This window comes from Pelecanus crispus, chromosome Z (assembly GCF_030463565.1).
Source record: "Pelecanus crispus isolate bPelCri1 chromosome Z, bPelCri1.pri, whole genome shotgun sequence".
In the NCBI taxonomy this organism is placed as follows: Eukaryota; Metazoa; Chordata; class Aves; order Pelecaniformes; family Pelecanidae; genus Pelecanus; species Pelecanus crispus.
The window spans coordinates 37,307,340-37,334,122 of NC_134676.1; the positions used below are offsets into that span (position 1 = coordinate 37,307,340).

General features: G+C 39.4%; 1 protein-coding gene across 1 annotated transcript in view; it reads left to right on the forward strand.

Annotated features, from left to right (window-relative positions):
• Positions 1-26,783, forward strand: part of ADAMTSL1 (ADAMTS like 1) — a 486,156-nt gene that overhangs the window by 395,788 nt on the left and 63,585 nt on the right. Inside the window, 2 exon segments of the mRNA XM_075727091.1 lie at positions 8,298-8,599; positions 13,771-13,900. Of these exon segments, the coding sequence (XP_075583206.1) occupies positions 8,298-8,599; positions 13,771-13,900 (432 nt within the window).

Here is a 26,783-nt window from a genome sequence, read left to right on the forward strand (position 1 = left end):
CAATAAAGGCCTTGTTCTGCAAAGACATCCTTTTTACTCCATCTCATGTAACATTTCAGTGATAGCACAGGGGTACTAATATACCAGTACAGTGGGGCATGGTCCAGACTGGGTTCATTCTGCCATGGTGTGATATTTTGTACATCTTTTTTGCCCTGCAAAGCACAATTCTGGGAGCATGTATAATCTTTATTTTAGGCTGATGAGAATTCAACATGACATTAAATTAAGTTAAAGTATAGGGTTTTATATGTGTTGACTAACAGCTAAAATAAAGAGCACAAAGTCAGGGTCTTTATGCAAAACTTCCCCAGAGCTTGGAGATATCCATGCCTTGTGTTTAGTTTGGAATGATTTTTAGTGATAAAGCATGGGACAGAAAGACCAAATGAAAAATCAGAAAACTTGTGCTGAAAGGGCCATCCACGCAATCACTGTCTGTAAACTGTAACACCCATCTGCATATTGTTATATTGTTTCAGAATATCTAATCTGTTAACAGCGACCTTGAGCAGTGAACTTCCACATAAAATTGGTTTGGGTGCCTCACTATTAATAGTGTTTTTCATTAATGTCTAACTTTAAACAGTTATCCATTTTAGGTCCTGGTTATTAGATGGAAAAAATGTATGTAATAACAAAAAAAGGAGACAAAACATTCAGAACTCAGCAAGATACAATCATCATTCAACTTTGATGCCAGTTTTATAGCATCATTTGTCCTCATTCAGCTGTGTAGGGATTTCAAATACACCAACTAGTTGAAAAGCAAGGTGTATTAGATGATAATGCACCTTTTGGCCTCTGTTTCTGCAGCTATGCAGAGACACAATGTAATACTCCATGGCCTACTGTGCTGACAGATGTCAGGCTATCGCCCACATACTTTGGCTGATGAATGATCGGTCCAGAGTGTAGGTTCATGCTAATTTGAGGGTCAGAACAGTCAAGACTTTTTGAATGTTGGATGAAGAACTAACTGGTGTAAGACAGCATGTGATGTGGCCAGCTATTTTGCTGACTGTGAATTTGAGTGACTAGAACATGACCATCAATTTCTTACAGTCTTACACCTAAGCATGTTGTAGTGTGTTACTTTGCTGTAAATATTTTCAGAAACCATAGCAGGGGTTGTAAAAAACAATTTTAATTGCTTGCTTCCCCTCCTCTGAGGAAGCCATTTCTTTTCTCTGATTCAGAAGAGCAGAGCTGGCTGAGCAGGGTTTGAGGGTGGGAATTCAGCTGGGCAGCCAGGATGGGCTTTCTTTGAGACCCCACTCCTCACTCAGCAGAGTGGGAACAATGGGCAGAGGAGAGGCAACGTGGAGGGGAAGGGGAGCAGCTGTAGAGCAGGAGAAACAGCTGATGGCCTCCAGTGGTGTGGTAAGCCAGGTGCTGAAAAGGCAGCTTGTGTGTTCATGAACGTCTTTGCTTGAAGTTGGACTAATGGAAGTTTCTTCAGACAAGCTATGTTTATGCAGTTTTCCTATTCGCTCTGTATTGGTGCAATAATTGCCAATTTCATTGCTGCACTTGGGCAGATGTCAGCAAGGACTTATTCTTTTCCTACACTTCATCTGAGGCTCTTCCCAATCTTTCTTATGCCACCAAGTCATTGCCCCCATTCTCCCCCACAGAGAGGGCCATTCTTTGTAGCCAGCATACCATTCTTCCCCTACCACTGTCACCCTGTCTTCTTTGGGCAGAAAGCAAACCCCATCTATAAGCAACTCTACTGTCCTTCTCAAAGTTTATCTTTGACTGGAAGTTTAAAAGCTAAATCTGAAAATTTTCAGCAGACTTCTTCTGTGCATTGAGTTCTCATATTTGTGAATCTCTGTATTGCTGTCCTGTGACTTTTGTGACTTTCTACTGAATACGATTTTTGTTACGAAATTGCATGCTATGAGTTATAAAGTTATACATTTTTTTCTACATCCTTCCACCTGTAATTTGTGATCATTCTCTGACATGTGTTGCTAAAGCAGCAGATGCCTCGTTCCATTCCATCTGCATGTAGTGCCTTCCATTGTTTATTTCTTCAGTAATTTCTAAAGGAAGCAAGTCTTACAGTTTAATTTTGTCTGTATATGTCTATCTGTCAGTTGCTTTCCTCTTTTCTCAGTAATGTCTGAATTTATTCCTATTAACTGAGTTTGACAGAGGTATAAAGTTATCACAGAGAATTTTACCCTTCTGTCAAATTTGGTTGATGTTCACCAGGAAATTCAGTGGTAGTATTTTCCACATGTTTTACTGAACTTAATGACTAGGTAGAAAACTGACAGACTACAATTCCCCAGTTGAAGGAAACGTTTCTAAAGGAGTTCAGTCCTTAGATATCAGAGAATGCACTTGGGCACTCAGCCTTCAAATATAAATCCATGTTAAATCAGTCTTTATTGGTTCTGCCTCTCAAAGAATTAATCATAACCAGGTCAGCCACTTGAAGGCTAGAGAGGATAGTCATCTTTGTGTTGTCTGACCTGCTGCACACCTAGATGGGGTAAATTAAATATTAATTGGTGACAGAACTACTATGATATACTCTAGATTGGTAAGAAAGTATTATAATCTTTTTTAGGACAAAAGTTTAAGGTGAGAAGCCCTTGCTGTCCTGTGTTGTCATACATACTGTTCTCCTATTGCTGTCCATCTCTGAAGTGACCATTCACCAAACCTTAGAAATACGTTATCTGCAGGAGAAACCAGAGTATCTTCTGTCTGACCTCTGTTACTGGTGCTCATTACACCAGCACAGCATGACAGCTGGAGTCAGAAAGAGCAGCAGTCATGATTAAAAAAGCATGGGTTTTTCTATGTATAATGAGATTGGTTTTATGGGTGGTGGAGGGGTAGTTTAAAAGATTTCTGTCTCTAACCCTTGAAAAATGCTTTTGTATGTTAACACCATACCCAGCTTTTAACATACTGCCATAAATAACCCTGGTGCTAGCCATAAAAAGAAGGGGAGTGTGGGGGAGTGAGGGAAGAGGGCAAACAATAATATCTGGATTCCAGATGGCACCATCATAGTAATGGAGCTGGTTCAGTAAAAAACAAAAGGAAATTCCTGACATGCATCAGTTGGGGGGACAAAGCCCTCAGGGAACTGGATATGGACAGAGAGGCCAGTGTGGCAGAGTCACCCAATATCTCTTTCTTATTTTTCAGTAGGTATTTATGTTTCCAAAGACACGTAAGCTATTTTATTTTTGTTTTCCCTGTTAAATAGTTTCCACCATGATGTTTGTACCTGATTCACAAGTCAATGAGTAATTTAAAAGCTTCTTACAAATCTTTTACTTTAAAAATAAAGCATGTTATGATTATTGGATTGCCAAAAAAAGTGGTGAAGACATATACAGCTACTATCAACTGCTAGGCTGTTGCTTGTCCACTTCAGTGTCATGCAGTGAAGAGGAAGAAGGAAGCTTAGGGAAACTTCTCCATGTTAAGATCCAATGGCAAAAAAATTAAACTATATATGTGATCAATCATAGGGAAGATCAGCAGTGCAGCAGCCTAATATTAGGTAATGATTTCTATCTATTCATTTAAGGATCCCCTTTAGACAGTCACCACTACTTAGGATTTATGTGTAATATCTATACAGGGCAGAAGCAGTTATCTTTCTCTGGGGAGGAAGGCAGTGGTGAATTTATGGAGAGCACCAACAGAATAGAATGATTTGACACAAAGCTGAAGGAAAAGATCATATTCAAACTAAACTGAAAAGAAACTATAGAGGGATGGACTGTAATCACTCAGATTGGAATTGGACCTATGCAGCTGACTCTGGTGCCATTACTTTTACAGATGAGGCCCTGAGATTTTATTGATGAGTGGTCATGACCTCTGTTTCACTGCTCTGAACAGTGGCACCAGCAGCTACCTAGTGCTGTGTGTGAACATCCTGTGGTGTTACCCACACCTTAAAACCTATGAAAAGGTGGTCTCTCCTGGAGAAAAAAGACAGGTTTATATTTCAGCTCAAGACAAGGAGTCTGGAAGTCTGAGCTCAGTTCACGGTTCTATCACAGAAAATTTCTAAGCCTTTGAGCAAGCCACTGAGCATTTTATTTCACCAGTAGTATCTGATTTTAGATGCCTTAATAGATGGGTGTCTGTGCCTTCAAACACTCAGTGGTATGTGCAGTTCTCAAAACCTCAGACTTTGTCTGAACCATGGATTACCCAATGATGGATTAAATAAAAAAGCATTATGCAATAAAAATTAAGGACACTATGTAATTAAGTAGCAGTGAAGAAAATAAGATATTTTTCTTCATAGTTCAAAGAGCATCAGTCTGTATACAGACTGATATTTATTTTTTTTTATTCATAACACACATTGTAGGAACCCTGATGTAGGACTTTTCCACCTTTCATTCCAACCCTTTTCCTTTTCAAGCTTGAGAGCACTGCTGCCCACAGAGATGCCCATTTAGAGGGGGGTGACAGGCAGAGGGACCCTTCAGCTGTCCCACAGCCAGGTGCTGTAATGTAGTCAGTGCTCCAGCAGTTGAGTAGCAGCAGACACAGTTAAGTCAGTCATAATGAAGCAAGGTCATGATTTTCCCTCCTTCCAGCTTACACTTCTCCACCCAGTGAAGGTATCTCTAAAATAAAGGCAAAAGACTCATTTAAAATATTCATCAGAGCTCTCAGAACACACTTATCACTGTATTTTTCCTCTGGGGAAAAAGCATTGTCATGTGTGCTGTGCAGAGGAATAAAAGAAGATGATCTTTGATGCAATGGCAACATGCTAATCACTGAGAAGTATGCTAGGAGCTATGAAATACTCAATCTAATCTCTTTGAGGCAAGAGGCACCTTTTTTTTTTTCATTTGTACAGCTATTAGCACAATTGGGTTCTCGCTGACAGCTACTACTGCCACATTACTAGGAATAGTTATTGCCTTTTTTTATTTATTAGGGTTATTATAGGGACAATTATTACAGTGGGATTTAATTAAACAACATGCAATGGCAACAGAAAAAACCTCCATCATTTCCTGTTTTCTAAAAAACCTAATTCCCATAAAACTATTCCACTACTTCCATTTTCAAAGAAACGCTAGCATACAGAAAAGCACAATGCTGTACAGTAGGATGTACGCTATATGCAGCACAAATAACTTTAAACCCATGGAAGTGACTGCTTATTATTCACATACTTTTTGTGTTTTGTGCTTACCATTTGGCAACATTTATCATTAATGACCATACAAAGATATTTGGAAGATTTTGTAATTTCCCGGTTTTAGGATAATGGAAAATTCAGAATCATTGTATATTTATATTATAGTATCTAATGACAAGTCCTATACGGAGATTTTGTTTGCAGGTTTTCTTGTTACCCTCCCGCCCCCCCACCCCTCACCCCCCACCTTTTTTTCTGCTTTCAATTCTTTTGATTCTACCAATTCCCTCTTTAGCAGCCAGCAGTTATATTGGGATTAAATTACACTTCCAAATTTATCACTTAAAATGTAGAAATTGGGCCTAGAAAGCTGAATAAAATATAATTTCCTGAAGGTATTCCATTGTTTTCTTTATGAGTTGCTGACTAGGCTAAAATAATATAAAATGTGGCATTTATAGATCAAGCCTCATTTCAAAAAGGATCCAGTCTACTTTAATAATGTTCTTACTTCCCTTTTGTGTCCTCTCTCTTTTGTTCCTGTGTTTGTATGTGTGATATACATCATATGTCAGTATTCCCAGCATATGAAGTATCTCTGTTTTTCTATGTGAGTAATTTTAACACTTGACAAAATATCATCCCTTTTGGTTTGGGATACAGCAACCCTTCAACAAAAGCAAAGCTACTCAGCAATTCACAATATTAAAAAATATAAGGAAGACAGCTTCTGATGAAGACCAGTGCACTTCTTTTGTAACCTGATTAGGATTTCTACCTCCTAGTTTGTCAGGTCAAGAAGCTATACATTTAAACTAATCAAAATATCTAAGTCACAGTGGCTGGCATGGGCTGTTCAGTCTGTGACAGGAGATTTTCCACATCAAAATAGTATTATAGCAGTTGCACAGTCTTAGAGAAAACAAGATGAGTGGCCCACCTGTACTGTTAAAGACTATAATCCTTTCAAAATGAAGGATAACATCTTTGAAACAAGACCGATCATTTAAGGTAAAATGTCTCAGAGTAGGGAAACGGAATCACCTTGCATCATTTGTTTCCCAAAGGCTGTGCTCCAGAAAGAAATCTTGTGGTCTTTGTAGCAGAATTATAAACAGTTTCAAATGTTGCAATAATATATACAATCTATTTCTTTTCTTTCCATTATTTCCTGTGTACACTAGCAGTTTATAACAAGATGTTATAAACACCCACAAAAAGTGGGTAAAGAGATGCACACTTCTCTGCTCTAGAAAACTATGCTGTTCCAGTCAGGGATCCTGGTACATACATCCTGGGGGGGCACCAGGATCCTTTCTTAGTTTTGGATCCTTGTTTTAACCCCAGAATGAAGGGAAAGTCCTTTTGTCAACTAGAGAAAGGCAGTAGATGAAAAAGAGAAGCACGTAAAAATGCTTTCGAAGATGCTGATCACAAAACTAAATTTCTTTTTTCTTCCTATGGGATTCTCAAGCTGAGAAATGAGTTTCCTATAGACCTGAGTAGCCCTAGACCATAGAAAATGCCTTCAGCCCTGGGCAAAGCTGCCTAAGTCTGGTGTGGCCTGTCTAAATAAAGACCAAAAGGAGAGGAATACTGTCAATGACAGCCATGTTTTAATCAAAAATACATCCTGTAAACTCTGATTTATTTGATAAATTCATCTAATGCATATGATTATGTGCTGAAAGATCTAAACTTCTGTCAGGCAGTTGATGCTATCACACAAAGCTTTCAGTTCATTAAATTAGCATTCAAAAATATCAGTAAAAAAAAACTTGCTGAGTTTGAAGGAGCTGATAGATCCCAAACACTTACTGTTGATGGGAGAGTGTTATCAACAGGGATTGTTCCTGTGAAGTTCTTAAGGAATCAGTGCCAGATCCTACTAGTCACTCTTCTATTCCAGCGCTTGAAGTATATCTACAACCACTGTCTTAGAATTTGCCCATGGCAGAAAGTTTGGCAGAATGGCCAACAGAGAAGACAAGACAGTCAGACAAAGCTATCTGAATCACCCTGTAACCTGGATTCATTACTGCAGTGCTTTAATACTACTAACATCAGGTATATAAGCATAAATAATGTAGGTCATGGAGTACCCTGGAACCATTGTTTCCAGAAAGATTTAGGAATCAGCATAGATCAACATGAGCTCAGCAAAACAAGGTGTGTTACATTTAAACAAGGTGGTAATGATGTGGTATGGAGTTGAATGTGAATGTTCTGCTTGATGTTATTTTGAGTAAAATGCTAGGCCAATTTCCAGCACTGATTTTTTTTTAAGATGCTGAAAAGGGGCAACAACACAGAAAAAATGAGAAATTATTCTATTGTTGAGGGGAAAAAAAAAAAAAAAAAAAACAAACCAAAAAACCCAAACTAAACCAAAACAAAACTAAACAGAATTCAGTCTGGTTTGATTATTGTAATGATGGCTGCAAGGTGCTTTTATTGAAGTACATGTGGACTTTCAGAGGCAAAAATTTGGAGCATGTAAAGGTTCCTCATCAGTGAGACAAGAGCAACAACCAGAGAAATCCAGAATAGAAATGGAACACTGTTTTTTTAATGAGAAGGGAAATTAAATGTGCTGGAGGGGTGCAGCAGCTAAAGAAATAGTGAGTTCTTTATCTTTTTTATGGCTTCAAATTAGGGCTTAAAAATGGTTACTGCAATACAGGAACAATGGTGGAAATTATTTTCCCTGTAATACTGCAACTAAATGATAACGGCAGCCTGTTCAATACTTGTGAGTGATGTAATTGTGATATCAGCTAAGGCAAAGGTGGTCTGGTCTGATTACTAGCAAAAAGTAGCTAGTGGGATCATGATGCACATTGGCAGATTGCAGGATGCCTTACACTGAGATGTTTTAGGATCAAGGCAGGCGCTCTAAGTGTGCGTATTTCTTCCTCTATATACGGAGACATATATATATTTATAAGGAGTACTTGAGAGCCCTTCAACTGTCGCCATTCAGTTGTCAACAACATGTCATGGCTCTTATGTGTATTCCATAATAGCCATATGATGAGGTGAATCATTTGTTTCTCATTAAACAGAATTTGGCCTGGACAGGACTATACTGCTTTTGCTTGTCTGGCTGTTTGTGCACATAACTTCCCTTGCTTTCTTCCTCTCACAGGTTTATTCCTGAGGCTTGGTCCACCTGTAGTGTCACTTGTGGAGTGGGCAGCCAGGTGCGGCTTGTGAAATGTCAAGTGCTCCTCTCTTTCTCTCAGTCTGTGGCTGACTTGCCCATCGATGAATGTGAAGGTCCCAAACCTGTGTCTCAGAGAGCCTGTTACAGTGGTCCCTGCAGTGGGGAGGCGACCGAATATACCCCAGAGGAAACTGAGCTGCTGTATGGCAGCTTGCAGGAGTTTGATGAGCTGTACGACTGGGAATATGAGGGCTTTACAGAGTGTTCAGAGTCCTGTGGAGGAGGTAAGTGCAAAATGTTTCTGTGCTGGATCTGCTTTCCCTCTTCAAGAGTGCGCTTTGTAGCTAACGCCCGTGGACATGTTACTTTGCTACCGCTATTTAGAATCATAGAATCATTTAGGTTGGAAAAGACCTTTAAGATCATCAAGTCCAACCATGAGATCATTGCGTCCATATGTATTTGAAAAGGCATGGATGAAAACCGTGAAAAAAAAATGTGCACAATGTATTTTAGTCCAGGACTTTTCAGGCTCCATGCTCAGGCTGTCACCTAGAGTGATCAATGTATCACATATTTCTGTTTCATTGTATCACCTGAGCACTCAAAAGGCACTCACACAAAAAAGCTGAATGTTAAAGTGGTCTGGTGATACAGGCTAAGAATCACATGCCATTTTTAGTTTTTATTTCTGGATTTGTACTGTGCAAGTATAAACATGTGGAAGTAAACTGTCCCCCCATCACAGATGCATTAAATTATTGATATTCTAAGCACTCAGCCGGTTCCCTAACTCCTATCACTAAGTGACATTAGCTCCAATACCAGTGCAAAAGAAAACATATGATAAAAAAGCACTAATGGAGTGATTGTCTGAAGCTAGCAGGTTTGGCACTTGGAGTTTCTCAAAGTTAATCAAGGTCTCAGGTTCTACATGTTATAGATTTTTAACGCACAGTTCTCTGATATCATTTTTTTCCCACAATTTTGTCTAGCTAGTTCTAAGAAATATGTCCACTCTGGTATTTTTTAAATTAAATGTAGGCTTCTCCAGCTGCTGTCTTCTTCCATTGCAAGTTTCAGGCTATTTTAAAAAGGATTACTATAGATAAATACAGAATAGATACTGTAGACCTGGAAACCACTCAGCGCTTTATGAATGGTTAATAGTGTGATCTGCACGGATTCACCAGTAATCAGTTACAAACTTAAAAAACACAGTAGCAGAAAATAATGCAAAGGTTTTCTATGCTTACTTTTAGGTTGCTGACAGTAGACAGTGTTTAGAGCCATTCACACAGAGTTGTCAGACCATTGCCACTATTGCTTTGTTTCCTACATAAAAAATATGACACTAGGGTATGCTAAGTGGTGACAAACACTGACTTTACAGGAGTATCTGTCATATACTGAGGCTACTAGCAAGCAGGAACAATTTGTCACGCTTACACTGTGAACACCAAAACCCAAATAGCTTCTAGAAATATCCTCTTGAAACGAAGTAATTTCTTTGACTGTAGTGACTATGTGTGTATTTTTCATATATAACTCACAGAGACTGATATGACAGAGACATTTTGCTTTATAAATTTAATCTCTTTCATTTGTCAGCAAAAATTGTTAGCCAAGATTTCTTTTTGTCTGACATGAACTCCAAATTTTCAAGACTAGGAGATGCTAAGTCAGATATTTTTGTAGCCATAGGTGCAAGACCAGTCAAACTAATTTTGTTGGTTTTGGAGTCTCAAGAGAAGAAATTGGATAGATGCAGAAGTAACCTTTCACCTCCCAGAAGTAGCAACCAGAAGGAATTAGTTAGTCATTTAGTCTGCTGTTAGTGGCTGCATTTCCCAGAGCTGTCATCAAATATCATGTAACAATTATTCTATTCTGGTAGATATAAACACAGAAAATCTCATTTGATGGTACTTTGAAAATGAACTTAAACTGCCTAGATTCATGTCCCACCCTTACACCCTTTTATACTGTGATTTCCTATTGAGAACTGATTTCTTTTTTTCAGGGAAAGCAATTTTAAAGCAAACAGCTTTTTGTTCTGGTCATATTGTGCGGTAAATAATGTTTAGAATTCAGTTACTTGGCGAATAAACTTCCTGAAGTTCATATATTTTTTTAATTATCTCTGTACTGTGGAACTTCCGATGGATAATCAAAGGTCTTTATATTCTCTAAACGTTCAATGAGCAATCCTTGATTTAAAGCTTATAACCATTTGGTGCATTGACCTATCAAAAACAGAGGGACATATGTTATCAGTATGCTGAGACGCACTCAGTGCAAGATTCAAGGAGAAGCTGAGGAAAGTGATTTTGAGCACATTTGTTTGTTGCTGAGGCAAGCCAGATTTTTTTTTTTTAGTCACTGGCACAAGCTATTAGAGCCAGAAACTTCCATCAACACACAGTCTAGCAACCACAGACCAGTTAAATTCAGGCAGGAGACTTTTTCTTCAATACCCATGCTGTCAGGCAAGACTACTGGTCCTACCGATACCTTTAAAAGGTAAAAAGTTATAAGCATCTCTGAAAGGCAATTATAATGAACAGAGTAGAATGCTGGTAGAATAGACTAAAATTATTGGAAATATAATTAGAGATGACTTAGGTGGCAGGAATAAACATGGGGGATGAACTCACTGGGAGGTTTGGGGCAGGTTGAATACTGAAAATTGAAGAGTAGTAGTATCAGAGCTTGGCTATATGAATTTGATAAAACAAAACCATCAGACTGAGAAACAAAGAAAAGGCTGAATTCAAGACCTCGCAGTCAATCACTTTTGGATAGTCAGCACTGAAACAGACAATGCAAAAGCATTAAGGTAATTGATAATCATTGGTTAAGAGCTCATTAGTGACACACTTCAGAGAAGAGAAATTGAAACTGTGGAAGTACACTCAATTTACAAAATTTTGATCTGAAAAGAAAAACATCCATCACGTACAGATGGTGAGTGAGCTGTATCCATAGCAAACAGAATGATCTCACAGCATGTGGCAAGACTCAGTGGTTTCTTTCAGATTTAAGAAGAGTACTTTCCTAATGTCCATACCTGTGGATTAGCAGTCCTTCTCTCCTGGCTTCGTCAGATTGGTCTTGCTGTCAGACCTGCACAAGTGATGCAATGCAAAGTACAGACCAATAACTTGAACACAGTGCCATTTGCCATCAGACAGAGAACCACCTCTGTTCTGCAGCCAGGAGCAGTCTGTCCTGGGGAATCCATATGCCTCTGTTTGGTCTACACAATATGATAACATGCTCAACAGAAAAATGATTGAGGTGGAAAGGTACTGAACACAATAGGGTAGAGAACATATTGTTTATGTATAGAAATTTCATCAGTTTCCTATCCTGGAGATAAATCACTACCATTTGTTTTATTCTTTCAATGGGCTATCCTTTTTACAATTTCTTTGAGTCTTTTTGGAGATTACTTGAATAGCAAAATGCCTTGAAAATATGGGGCCACCTTGTAAACAAGGAAACCCACAACAATGATGATGTTGGGTTGATGGTTGGACTGGTGATCTTAGAGATCCTTTCCAACATAAATGATTCCTAGTTTTTACTTTCATTATAAATAATCCAGCCACCAAGCCAGGAAACATGAAATTGCTACTTTACCCTTAATTGGTTTAGTGGTGGACTTGGTAGTGTTAGGTTAATGGTTGGACTGGATGATCTTAAAGGTCTTTTCCAACCTAAATGATTCTATGATTCTATAATGTGTCTGACTTCAGGGATTTGGTAATTTTGGTGTTGATGTTATATGTCAAAAAATGTCAAATTTCTTTCTTCCCTTCAGCACGTTGAGTACAGTGGAGACACTGCTTATCCTTGAGTCATAAGCACAACCTGAATAGGCTTGCACACATAGGAGCCAATTATTCAGCGTACCACTTTGCTGTGGGCCTCTCCTCAGTCTGTACTGAGGATAAGAGGAATGAATCCATGAATAATTTCAGGAGTATGAGAACTATGATGAGTTGCAGCACTCTGGTCCTGTTGAATAATATGGTATCATAGTTTCCCTAACAACATGTGATCTGGCATTAGAAATAGCAAAAGATACTGTCAGTTCTGTTACACTGTTCTTGGAGCTGTTCAAGCTCTTCCAACAACTTTTTTTTTTTTTTTTTTTTTTTAACATTGGTGTCTTCAAAAGATTGTGAGATATTTTGGAAAACTAATTGCTGGTTTTGAGAAAATGATGCAATTGTTATGATTTCAGCTAATCTTTTCCTAACTCAGGAAGTATGGATGAAAGTAAAAATCATAGTTCCACTTTGCTTGAACCACTATGGACTGGATTTTTAGGAAGTTCAGACCAATTATTATTCTTAGACCCCCTAGGGAAGAAGTAGATCCTCTCTCACTAAGTACTCTTTCCTATACCAGGTAGTGTTGCAATCCCTGATTTTCTAGCTTTCTAACCTTGTGATCAAAAAAAAAAAAGTAATATTCCTACCTTACTTATAGGAAAATTGAGACAGAGTAACTGGTATGCCAAAAAGTACATAAGGAATTTGGTATCACCAAGGATTTCCTGAGTTAAAACATAATCATCAAATCTTCCAGCGTTTCTTAGTCCCAACAGCTACTGTTGTTCTGCCCCAGCTCTCACATACACCCTGCAGGTTTGCATCTTCGGTTAGGTGCAGGTCTGTGGATGCAGAAGAGTAATGGAGAGCAGATGAATTGTCTGACTTTGTTTTACTTTACTTTTGCACATATAGCAATCATACTGTTGCTTAAAATGTAGCATGCTGAAGTCAAGGCCATCTTCACAACTTAGCCTGCTTGACTGACAAATAAACAGCCTTATTGCACTCATAGTGAAAGGGTGCAGTCACTAGAGACCACTAGACAATTTTCTGGTCAGGGACAGTAAGTGGTGAATGAACCTAGGGACTTTTCATTGCAATCATGACACCTAGTGAGCCTGAAAGCAAGGGCAAGTAAAAGCCCAGCATCCCATGTGGTTTTTTGATCAGATCAACTCACAGCTGGCTGGGGAACAGGATACAAATGTTGCAGTAAGCAATGTATGCCTATGTCTGGAAAATTACAAGAGTTAGGGATGAAAGCTTTTCCCAATAGAAGGGAGAAAAGGAACTGCAATTTTCCTACTCACACAGGTACGCTGTGACAAGAAACATTCCCCTTTGGTAGACATACCATATTCCTCAAATACTGTCATGCAGAGCACTTGGATGTGGACAGAAAACACCTCACCAACATGTGGGAAGGAGCCTCCTCATGCTCTGCAGCCAGGGCTGCATGCCCTGAGCTAGCAGCCCTGGGTGTGAGGCTGTGCTTCCCCACATGCAGCAGCCCCAGCGCAGCCCCGCCTGGCCCTGCTGGGCCCATCTCTGCCCTTGGCTGCCCCTCCAGGTATGGAGAGCCGGCTGTGACCATGTGTTGTTGTGTGCAGGTGTCCAGGAGGCTGTGGTGGCCTGCCTGAACAAACAAACCAGGGAGACTGCAGACGAGATGTTATGTGTTACCAGCCGCCGTCCTCCACAGCTGCTGAAAGCCTGTAGCCTGGACCCCTGCCCCCCAAGGTAGGCTTCTTATTTCTTATCACCAGACATGCATTTTTTTCCAGATTTAAGAGAGATGTGATCACTGATGAAGTTGAGAAGCTGATCTTCAAGCTCCCCATGAATCTGAGATGTTCAGGGCCAGAGATGCTTGGATCTGGGCATTACTGAAATGGCTCCTGAAGTACAAGAGTGAAACATGCAGACGAGAGCCTGAGACAGCTCCCCAAGTTGCAGTACCACAGGCTCAGCTGTCTGGGCTCATCAGATCTGTGTCACTCCCCCTAGGATTCCTTTTAACTGACGTGAAGTCAGCAGAGGTGATGTGAGTGAGTAAAACTCTGCTGCTGAGTGAGGTAGCAGATCGGCGCAGCCAGGCTGGTGGTGTTATCACAGGAGGATACCCGGGCCAGGGCTCTTCAGTCTTGTCCAGACATTTTTTAATGGATTTTGACAAAAGAAAAATAAATACACAAGTATGGGTGTTTATAGTCCAGTATGTTGCCCATAACCATTTAAACAACTCTAGCGGTATGAAAAAAAGAATTTTAAATAACTTGTGACCCCAGACGCAATGGCCTTTTGGTCTGGAGGCACGCACTGCCTCACACATGCTCTTTCTCAGACTGCAGGGGCTAACAGCCTCTTCACGCCACAGTCATATTGACTGGGAAGTGCAAAGCAGTGGTAAAACCAAATGGCAAACTTCAGACCACTTTCCTATTCAGGTTCTGTAGGCAGCTAAGTTATGGATTGGTTTAACTTTCCCCAGAGTAATGTTCAAGTTTAAGGAGACTTCTCCAGCCTCTCCTCTGACAAAAGGTTTTGCAGAACCTGTTCCTCCCTGGCCTCAGGCAGCTTCCACGATCCTGACCCTAAAAACAGCAGATCTTTGTCTGCAGAGGTTCACATCTGTACCCTCTATGAAAGAAAATAGCTGTAATGAGGTTCCCTCAGTTTATTTAAATAGACCTGGGTCTCTCAAGTCTTCAGGATGTACTGTATACATATTGTCTTTATTCACAGCTGTACACAGGTGCATTTACTCTCTTCTGGTAGTGCAGCAGATTTGAAATACATTGATCTATAACTCTGAACTATTTAAAACACTCAGTGCTGTCCAGGTGGTACATATTTCTTAGAGTCTATATTGGTAGATGTATGTATGCTTTATATGACAGCAAGCTATACAGGGGTATGTCATTATGAATAGTAGTAGATTTGGGGTACACAGAGAATGTTCACATTAAAAATCAAATATAGTATCAAATATGGCCAACATCCATACAGAATCCAGGGCAGAAATAGTTTGATTGGATGATCAGGATTTTGAGTCTGTGACAAGCAGAGCCAAATAGGCTGACACACTTCACCAAAGCATTAGAAGAATTGCTTATGAGGATATTGCAACCCTGACTTTGTTAAATCATCTGTATTGCTAGCAATAACACACAAATATTATATTAATGCTTGAAAATGCAGTTGAATCTGGAGAATCAACAAATGGTTACAGGACTGGTGCCACAGCCAAGGGTTCAACTACTTAGACCATGGGACTCATTTTGAGAAACCTGGTCTGCTAGGGGCTGATGGGGTGCATCTGTCAGAGAAGGGAAAGAGCATCTTTTTAAAAGAGCATGTAATGATAGGAGAAGGGGCAATGGCTTTAAACTGAAAGAGGGTAGACTTAGATTAGATATAAGGAAGAAATTCTTCACTCTGAGGGTAGTGAGGCACTGGAACAGGTTGCCCAGAGAAGCTGTGGATGTCCCATCCCTGGAAGTGTTCAAGGCCAGGTTGGATGGGTCTTTGAGCAACCCAGTCTAGTGGAAGGTGTCCCTGCCCATGGCAGGGGGGTTGGACTAGATGATCTTTAAGGTCCCTTCCAACCCAAACCGTTCTATGATTCTATGACTATGAAAAGAACTTTATAGGTGGATATCTCCTGTAATTTGCAGGTAGCAGTATCACTGGAGCTGAGAGTGCATGGTAGGAGATTGATCACCCACCATTTCTGACATGGAAAATAAGTATTCAGTGGTTAAGAAAAAAATAAGGCATGCTTATGTAGGCCAGTATTTATGTGAGTTCTGTTACAAAAATAGTCTGAGAAATTGGGTGAATATTTTTTTAATTAGTCTGTGTGATAATCCATGCCACTGTGGTAACCTTGCTACCAGAGTGGAGCTAGTTTAAAGCTTGGGCATGTAGTCCACCCCATGGATTACAAGATGATCGTACTGTAGGTGAGAATCAGGCCATGAAGCAGAGGTGAAAGGGGATCAAGGTGGTGGAGGGAGACTAAGAAGCTTTCAGTGACTCCAAGGGCTGCAGCTCTGAAAAGGGGAAATGACTCCTCTCCCTGTATATACATCTCCTCTCCCTCCAGCCCCTTTGGTCTGGAGGAAATTGCCTGTCTGCAGAGATTTAAGTGGCATAGGATGAAGAACAGCGTGTGTTCGTCAAAATGGCTCCTCTGGTAAGAGCAAGGAGGCCTAAAGCTCAAAGCTGCAGACAGCAGGCAATGTGGCGAATGGAAAGAGAGGCAAGAAGGAAAGTTGATGTGGTCTCCCGGCTGGGCTGTGACAGGATAACTTCTTTATTTCCTGCAAGATTCTGAAGTGCTACATCTACTAATGCCACCATATCAAACACAATGGTATATTAATTAAACTGATAGTATTTAGTGTATAAAGATTATTGCTTTATAATCATTACTTACAACAGTCTTAAGACTTCCAGAAAGAACACATGAGAAAAAAAAAAAAAAAAAAGAAGAAAAAAAACCGAAGGCTTTAGGGTTTTCCTTTGTTTTAATCATAAGATGCTTCAGGATTCTAATTCAAGAATCTTGATCCAGGAATCTGATGGAAATTTAGGCTAAAATCCTGTCCTTACGAATACTGATGAAGGCATTACTATTGACTGACAAGTCCAAAACTTGTAACACACAGTGGCTGTGAACTTAGATCCCTGTTACAGCAGTTCCCAAAATGTGATCTGTGAACTACTGATACTTCCCAGAGCTTTTGCTGACGGCTTATAGAGAGAGCTGGCTGGTCTCATCGTGTTGGCTCTTCTCTCTGTTTTCCAGCTGCTAAAGTGCATTAACAGAAGCTAAAAATATAAAAAAAACAATTTCCTAAAATGTCCTTGATGTGTAAGTGACTGTTGGAGCATGCAGTTGTGGTGGGTAGAGGAGGCAGTCTGCTGAAAAGGCAACTGAGATGGTGACGAATGTCTCAGTAGACATGGGAATGTTCTCCACAGCATGAAGAAAAAGCTGAGAACTCTTGCCCAAGAGAATAAAAATTCCCTCCTAATATATTTAGAGAAATTATTCCAGTGATGTTTCTTGAACTGAAACAGCCCAGCATGCTTAGAATTTAATGCATACATCTAGAATTTAATATAGTTCAAGATCTTGTTTAGCTTAAGAGGGAGAATATTTAAAAACTAGAACTTCCAAGGTTAATGTTGCTTCTGCTGCAGGCACTTTTGGTTACATGGGGCATTTTCCATAGCTTCTCAAAGGGCTAGTCACATCAGCCTCTCCTGGTCAAAAATTGGTTTAGTTGGTTTAATACAGATAAACAAAAGCGTTGAACCACAAGATCTAGTCAGCCTTTCTGGAGGGTCAGAAGGCATACAACTCAAGACAGATATTGTAGGAGTAGTCAGTGAAGAGTAATTTCATTCTGCTTTTGTTTCATCATTCTTTTTGGACACTTAAGAAGAATGATGCTAAATGGATCTTCACTGTTGCTGTTCTTTTTGCTCCCTGCTGAGAATAAATGTGGATAGACTAGAAGACTTCATTACTCATTTAATGCCTCACCCTGAAATTAGTCTGTGGTATTATTATCCTTTTCAATTCCTAATTGCTCTGCTGTCCTGGAACAAAATATGGTAAAAGCTAGAATATGCTGGCAATACTTCAGATTTATGAGAACACTGAAAGGTGATCATGCTTGTATAGCAGCTGAGAGAGCTTTATAATTTCCATTGAAATTCTGGCTTAGTATCTTAATGCATTACTACTCCGAGTCCATTCAGGAGAGACAGAAAAACTAAACCACAGAAATCTGTCTTCAGACATTCACAGCTGTATGAGGTCAGCAAAATCTCATGCTTAAAATTCTTACAGAAGAAAGAAAAAGAATCAGGAAGAGTTGCACACAAAAATTGGAAGATTTCATCCATATTCAAATCCCAAAGCAGCTCAGTTTCCTGTGGTTTCAGACTTTGTTGAGAGTGTTTTGCTTATTGCTTCAAGAACAATAGCAGAAGAAGAGCCCAGTCCCTTTTCTCCTGGAAAACCATACAAAAAAAATTCCCATTTTGCACCGAACTAAGAAGTAGTGAAACACCGTGGAGCTGATTGTGAAGCTGGGAGCTAATAACTGATTTTCAGCACAGTAGATACAGAGTAAAATTTCATAGCATTAACTAGGTATACCCTTGTTTGATATGTCTATAAAAAGGATATAGCCTGTTCTGATGTATTGAGAGACCCAATATGCTTTCTTCAGGAAAGGGAGGAATGAAGACCATGAACATTTTAATTCAGTCATTCAGTTACTTAATTTGTGACAATCAAGATATATCACTTCCAGAATGACATAGCAGTACTTGAGCAGAGCACAGTCTTCCCAGAAGTAAATGCAGAATAGCTATTCAATGTCTAGTTGTTTCTTCTCTAAGCTCAAAAAATGAAAGGGCAGATCCCTCAGTTTTGCTAATTGCTGTGTTTGTATTCTAAATTACTCCAAAAACAAGCAGAAAAACCCTGTTTCAAAGTTGCCTTTATTGTTTTCAACAACAAAATTACTCATATCCAAAATGTGTCTTTTCCTCAGCCTCCACAACCCGAAATACAGAGGCAGTCATCATGTAATCAGATATAATTGCTCTTGTTTTTAACAGCAACAGCATGAGCACCTCATGGTGAGCCAACAAACTCTACCAAAGGGGTGAAAGAGAATGTTGTAACTGTGTTATTAATTATAACTGCTTAATAGCTTGGTCATTGCATGCTGAAAAGATTTGGTAAACATGTATGGAGGAGAGGAGAGAGAAGCAAAGCAATGAAAGCCAGATGGCTAAAAATTGAGGAAATTCCAGGCAATTTCTACAGCTTTGTTCTTGTATCTTTTCAAACCTGAACTTTTATTCCTGTACAACAAAGAACAGCTGAATGCTACAAAACAAAACAAAACAAAACAAAACAAAACAAAACAAAACAAAACAAAAAAAAAGGAAGAAAAAGCAGGTGGTTCTAGCACATGATTTCATCCAAACACTCTCCCTGTACTCCTTCAAGCCTCTGTTGGTAGCAAGAAAAGATAGGAAACCATCTGAGCGGTCCTGATACCTGACTGAAGGGTCGAAATAACCTGAGTTATGATGGGCTCTAGCTCATTGCGTAGTAACTTCTTTTTCTCTTCCTTTTCTTCTTTTTTTCCCCTGCATCTGCTTGTTTTGTGTTTGTGCAATAAATTACCTGTTATTATTTTGATATTTATTTGGTGAATGCAGTATTGTCCATCTGTTTTGCTCTGTTTCATTTTCCAGATGAAATCAAACTGTAAAGGAGAAAAAAATCAACACCTTTTTCAATGCATTTAGAGACATCAGGCATTAGGTTGTTGCTACATCAGACTTAGTTTAAGATGTGACAATCTGAAATGAATTGAATATGTATGGAAGGGTCAGGGCTTTCTCTAATCCACTAAAGGTGACCTCTGTGTGAGGGAAGATGTCAATTCGTATGTGTTTTGCATAGCTTAGGTGAAGTATTAGAGCATCTCTGTTTAGTTCATGACAAAAAAAAAGGTTAAAAGATTTACAGGTCATTATGTCTACAGATACTGCAGTATAGCCTTACTGGCAGGAAATAACAGTTCTTGTTTTGTTGCAGTTTTTTCTCAGACATATAAGTTAGAATTAGCACTAATGAGGCAATGATGGTGTTACTGTCTCTTTGTGCCACAGAAATAGAAATATTTTCAACCCCTCAAAAATGCCTGAACTCTTTTTTAAGTGGGATGTATTTAAGTCTATTTTAAACTGAAGCATATTGAGAATGTCTTTGACTGCCTCTTAAGATGTAGCCCATAGAGCGTCCTGAGCTCACAGGCCACAGCTTGAACCATTGATGGAATAGGTTGGAGAATTAGATGTTAGAAGGAATATGCTGTCAGACAGGGTAGATTCACTCTTATTTGAAGCTTTTAAGTTGAGAAACAGCTAAAACAGGAGTCATGGGCTGAGTGAGAGAATCATAATCCCATTTTTGCCTAGGTTTACTTTGCTAAAAATGGGACTGTACAAAGAAGTCTAAACAAGCAGCCATCCCTAGGCAGCTCTGGTATGCTGTACCTGCATTACCTGTGTGCCTACCCTGCACTGCTGTAATAGCACCTGACCTTAAAATGTATTAACCTATGACTAAAAACATTTATCTTTCTCTCCCATTTTTTATAATACAATCCCCCCTTTGTGCTCTCTGCAGTTCTTAAGAAATTGGCCAAGTTGTGTCTGACAGCCCACCCTTCCCCCTTCTCGCTGGATGCATTGGCTGTGGTGGAGCATTAACTGCATGCTCCTCAGTATCTCTTAGTCAACAGCCATTACAGTGAAGTGACCAAGGGGGCCCATAGGGAGTGGTCCTTTTCAGCCGTGTGTGTCATATCTAAATGTGAAGCAAAGCAACTTGCAAGTTGCCCAAGTCAGTGGACCAGCTCTGGAGTCTCCATCATGGTCTTCTTCCAACTCTTCTAGCTTAAAATTTCAGACCTCTTTCCAGCCATTTTGCTTTTTTAAAAAATATGATGGTTCCTTCATTACATAGGATTGCAGTCATAGACATTTTCCTCCATTTCAGCTTATATTCCATTCAGACTACTATATTCATAAAATATTAGAGTGCAATTGTAAATATTTTTTTAAATAACTTATACCATATTTCCTTCTTACTTTAAAGAATAGTAGATCACACTTCTCTATTCAGAGTCCTATGTACCTAGGTAGATTATTTGCCTCTACACAAATCTCAAGGTCACACGTTTCACCAGTTAGTACACCTTTGTGTTGAAACAATCTCACCATGCCCTACCACATTTTTTACAGCTTGGCTTGTGTTAAGTATGAGCTTAAAGTGATGGTAGGGATTTAGTGAGTGCCTCTGCAGAGGACAATTTCTCTTCTGTTTTTTTCCAGTGCAGTTAATTTCCTGGCTTTAGTCACCTTAATACAGTTTACTTCTCTCCATCCTTCTCTTCTATAATGCCTGTGCTAACCAGAACTTAATATTCACTGCCACTTGGTTTTTTTCAATATTTTGAAAAATATGCTGTCACTTCACCATTTCATATGTTAACTTCTAATTCTTGGTATTTTCTCTAAATTTATTCTCAGTTTTCTTGAGTAATAATTTACTGCCTCAACAGCAGGATTTCATGCCTAAAAGAAAGGTTTCCCAACAGTGACAATAAAAAGCACGTCTTTGTCCTGGTGCTAAATATGAAGTTAAGTCAAATGTTTGGTAACATAATGGCCAGGATTAACTTTTTCACTGCAGCACTAACCTGTGAAATAAGCTACAGGGTCTTACAAATGGTTAATTTTACTATGTGTCATGACTTCTTTTAAAAAGGGATGAATGAAGAACACCATTACATCTTCCATTTACAGTACTGCTGAAGTAACTTCTTATAGCAGTAGTCTGAGGAATACCCAATAGTTTCAAACCAATAAACCTCTATAGATGAAAAGATAAAGTGTGTAGAAGGAGAATAAAAATATATCCCTAACTGCTGAAATGTACTCTACAGTTCTGCACCATACTTGCACATCACAAAGATTCACACATGAAATAAATGGAGGAGGCATCTTCATTTCCATTCAATTTGGAGGGAATTAAGTACCTATAGAAGGAGCCAGACTAATTAAACAGAGTGCTGTATCTGCCAAGTAGGGCTGTCACATATGCAGAAGCACAGCAAGCCCTCCTATTTGTGTCTGTGGAAATTTCCATCTTCAGTTATGTGATCTCCATTCCTCTGGCCTCTCTGCTAACATTGTTAAGCACTGAAGGTCTCACTGATGGAGTAGAGTGTGTGGTGTGCAGTTACCCATTAGAAATGTGACTAAGCTGACATATTTTACACTGTAAGCAGCTGCTACTAGATCTTAGTCTTTCACAACCTTGGGAAAGACCTGAACCACTCACACAGAGGTGAACAGTAATGTATTTAATTACCACCCAATGGTTCCACAGGTTTGTATTGTTATAACTATATTGGATGGAGGCTGGGGTTTGGGGTTATTTTTTCAAATTATAATAGTTACATTGTCATGGTTCCTGATCTGAACAAAGGTGTCCAGATATGTCAGACAAGTTCATTCCCCTTCCTTTGAGAAAGCAAACTCTACTGTCTGAAGCCATTATTTTCTCCAAGATCTAAGAAGATGTTTCTCGTTCACGGAAAGTTAGGGGAGCAGTATATTAAGTCACCGTTCTGTAGTCTGTGGATTCTGTACAAAAACCTATATTGATATAACTATTTGGATGGAGGCATGAACTGTTTTAGTACAAATTTGCTGACACCATCACTTTGAATATAATAACTTCTCCTTCCATGCATTTTTTGAGTCAGAATCAGATCTTGGTTGATACTTCCATGAATCTGAATACTTTATGATGGTTGTTTCAGTTATTTATGTATGTAACATGAGTTTAAAGCCTCCTTACTCTGTGTGAGGAGCTTTTGCATGTTTATATCTCTGCATGTTAATGTGAGTAAAAACATCTTTTATTGCAGAAGAGTGAATGACTTACTAAACAGATTATCAGTTGCAGTTTCAGGATCTCAAAGGGGAAAGTAAAAAGGAAATACTGGATCTGGATGTGGCCTTGGAACAAAGGCGCTTGCGCTGCCTTGCTAACTGTATGTTGCAAGAAGGGCATTGAAGGGAACTCAAACATCAGCAGGCATTGGGAGTTTCCCAAGTTCAGTCACAGGATGATGTAGACATATATACCTAAGTTCAACTGTTCTCCCCTCCCCCTGCTAAAAAACTGGAGAAAAACTTTGTATGCCAGATTTTGAGAGACAGCCAGTGGGCTGTTTCATTCATGAATCTGCTTTCTTTGTCCATTCAATCCAGTGACATCTCCTTTACTTCTTTCCTGCACAGATCATTTCAGCAAAGGCATCCTTCAATTTTAGGGGAGTCTTGTTACTGTGTAGGACAAAATCACATGTTCATGAATATTGATCTTACAGGTTGTGAAGGCAGACTTCTTGTATATTTCCACACGACCTACATGCATTTTCAACTCCCGTTTTTTAAATGCTTCATTTTAGGTGAAGATTTATATCTATATCTATATTTTAAATATATATCTAAAATTAGGTATTTCAGATTACAAATAATCAGTTCATTGCACATCTTTCTCACCTGTTGAGCTTTTTCTTTCTTTGTCTTCTTGTGTCTGTAAGCTTGTTGATTTCTCCTTCAGGAACAGCTGGTTTTTAACATTTTCCATATGACATAACATTAAGCCTAAGAAAAGGTGTTGGTTTATGAGACAGTCCAGCATGGAGTGCACTAGTGTGAAAAGAGCCAGGGAGTCTTCAACATAAAGCAGTTCTGTCATGGGCAGCAGGGTGTTAAACTGCCCCTCTGCTTCTTTGCAGACAAACCATATAAGAGCACTTCATAGACTGATGTGCACAATTTATTTCATAAATTAGTGGCTCTTGTGGGTTTGCATTACTTCAATGTAGGCTTAGGGCAAGGGGTATTATCCTGCTCTGCTATTTCCCAAACTGTGTGTTCCTACCTGCACTTCTCATTCAGTTTCTGCCATCTGCCATTACAAGTGCAATTTTTCCAATTTCTGTCCTATTGCACAAACCTCCCTATATTAGTGGTGAACTTGGTAATGTTAGGTTACTGGTTGGACTGGATGATCTTAAAGGTCTTTTCCAACCTAAATGATCCTATGATTCTATGATTACTTCTTAACCAGCTTTCCACCTTTACACTCATTTACTCTGTTCCTCAACTGCTTCCTGTCTTCATTTTTGAAAGGGGCTACCAAGGACCTATTTTCATTGTATCTCACATAAAATATTGAAAAACCTCCTTGTAAGAAGTTGCTGCTTTAAGCATGAGCCCAAATCTAAACTTGAGACAAAAACTGGTACTCATTTGTCTATCAAGCCTGATCTGATCTGTGTAGCTATATCAAAGACAGCCATTGCTATCATTAGTCCTAATGCCGCAGTTATCATACAGAGTAAAAGTCTCTTTCAGGGTACTTTTCAGTAGCCAGTATATCTACTAATCTCTCAAACCAGTTCTCTGCCAAACCAGTTCACTTACCTGAAGTTGTCTTTTCATGTTCCTCTGTGGTTCATGCATTCTGCATCTGCAGTATTCCCCTGAAAGATCCACTAGACAACCTTCCACTGCTCAAAGTGCTGGCAAAAAAACACAAACCCTCTTTTCTGACCTGCTCTAAAGGTTGATGATCTCTGCCTTCAACTCAAGGAGCAGCAAGACCTTTTTACTTAAGGAGCCTTATATATATTACTGGAAGCATGTCAGAAGGCTACTCCAGCAACAAAAATTGCCATTTGTAGTGTTGTTGCACACACCGTTTACCCTCTGTTGTTCTCTGACTTTTGAGTTCCTCTTCTATTTTCCTCTATTTGGCTGTTAGATAAATATTGGCTCCCCTCCACATTCAGCTATAATGTGCTGCAATATTCATTGATACCAGTAAGTCTACCGCGTGAATGCAGGCCACTTCTGTCAGCTCTCAGAGCACTCTCATTTAGCCTTTGATCTGCTTGCATGTGCTGGCTGCATAGGCATCTCTTTAATGGATTCCCTTCACTTGCAAGGAAGATGGTTTCTGAAGAAAAGCACCTCTCCTTTGTGCACAATGATCCCCTGAAACTTTCCCTGCCTGTTCAGCTCCCTTGTCGCATTGGTGATCCTGAACAACAGATTTTGTCAGTCTGTCACTGAACAACTACTAAGTGTGAATTATTTTTCTGTTGCTGCTGCTGCTAATTTAAAAGTACTTTGCCTTTTCATTTTTATTTCTTAATTGAGCATTAACTTTTTCAAACCTTAGTTAAATCTCAGTTTTCCTCTGAGGTGTGTGTATACTGTACATATATTTGTAATGTTCTCTCTAACATGAACTGAACCATAACAGTAGAGAGATCGCTTCCTAGAGACCCAGATCCGTGCTTAAACATGTAGGTGGAGGTCTTAGCTCTCACGCTTCATTTCAAAGGAGCAGTCTGATTTTACTGTGAGTGATTTAACAGCTGAATGAAAAATTAGTTGTAGTTAAATTCTTTTTATGCCCCTTTCTTTGAGACTAGTTTGATTATAAAGCCAGGAACTGATCTGGGAGTCCTCATCTCAATCCTGTGGCTTCACTGCAGGAAAGTAAGCTACCCGAACAGGATTGACAGTAACTCTCTCTGCTGTCCAAAGTTAAAGATCACATTCTGGATGGTATTCAAGACCTGACACTGAGGATACTGACTCGACCCAAGATAAATCTGCTAAAGGAGCCTCAATAAAGCCTTTCACACCTATGAAACACGAAGATTTGCCACAAACACAGCTCCAGATCAATAACAGAAAAGGAAAAGAGGAGATGTATGGGCTCCGAGTAGACTTCTCAGTCTGCAGGGTCCAATGGAGGACACACAGATTGACAGAGGACAAGAGGAAGTCAGTATTGACATAGTATGTGATTTACTCTCTGTTGCATGCGCATATACACAGCTGCCACCCAACCCTTGTGCACTGAGGAATGCCTGTATGCAGGCAGGTGTCAGATGTTAAGTAAGATGTTTCCAGGCAAACCTCTCTCCACACTGATGAATGTTTATTTTAGAAATAAGAGGAGTTCTTTTGTATCACTTTCATATGTTCTAACCACATAAAAATGACAATAATGTCATTTTTTTAGAACTAGTTTGGGAGGTCTTTGTGTAGAAGCATGTTTACTTTTCCTGTGCAGTGTTGAATTTTCTTGGCAGCGCTTGAAGGAATTCTATCAGGATGAAATCATATATCTCTAGAAAATATTCTTTACTTATAACACCTAACAGCTTAGAATGCTTTGGTTTTTACTGTATACACTATGCATGTAGGGACTGATCCAAAGCTGTTGGCTCCATAGTGTTTTGGCTCAAGACTATGCATGTTTCAAGTTCTACCTACATCATTTACTTTTTCCATAGTGAATATGGGGATGCGTGAGTGCTTTGTTTTGAAGGCTCGTGGCTCCACTGGGGCAACAACTCTAATTCTAGCAGCTTCTGCCATGAGTAGCTGCTAACTAGCTGGTGCTACTTTCCAGCCTACCTAGCTAGCAGAATTATTATTTGGGCTCCAGTTCTTGCAGCAATGAGAGAGACATTTCAAAACTGAGGCAACAGTGCATTGTTGTCCCTGTTGTTACTAGTAACACGTTAATGCCTAGAGGCTCCTGTCAAGCTGAGTCCCATTGTGCTAGGCAGTAGATAAAGACAGAGTAAGAAATCATACCTGCTGTAGGACCACAACCTAAGCAGACAACATGGACAAAGCTCAACAGAAAAAGAAGTACTGTTAAGATTTTGCAAATGTGAAGTGGGAGAAGAGTATGATCCAGCCCAGCACTTGAGTCTTCCCATTGGACTCAAAGAGTATATTCACATACTCACAGGCTAGCCTGTGTTTCAGCAGTTCTGGTCTCAGTCACCTCTGGAGTTCAGTGAAGAGCCAGAAATGAGGTCCTGCTCCCTTGATCCTTCAGTTCTTCACCTGACCTGCTTGGGCACAATATGACATTGATACTTTCTGTTCTGTCACAAGAAAG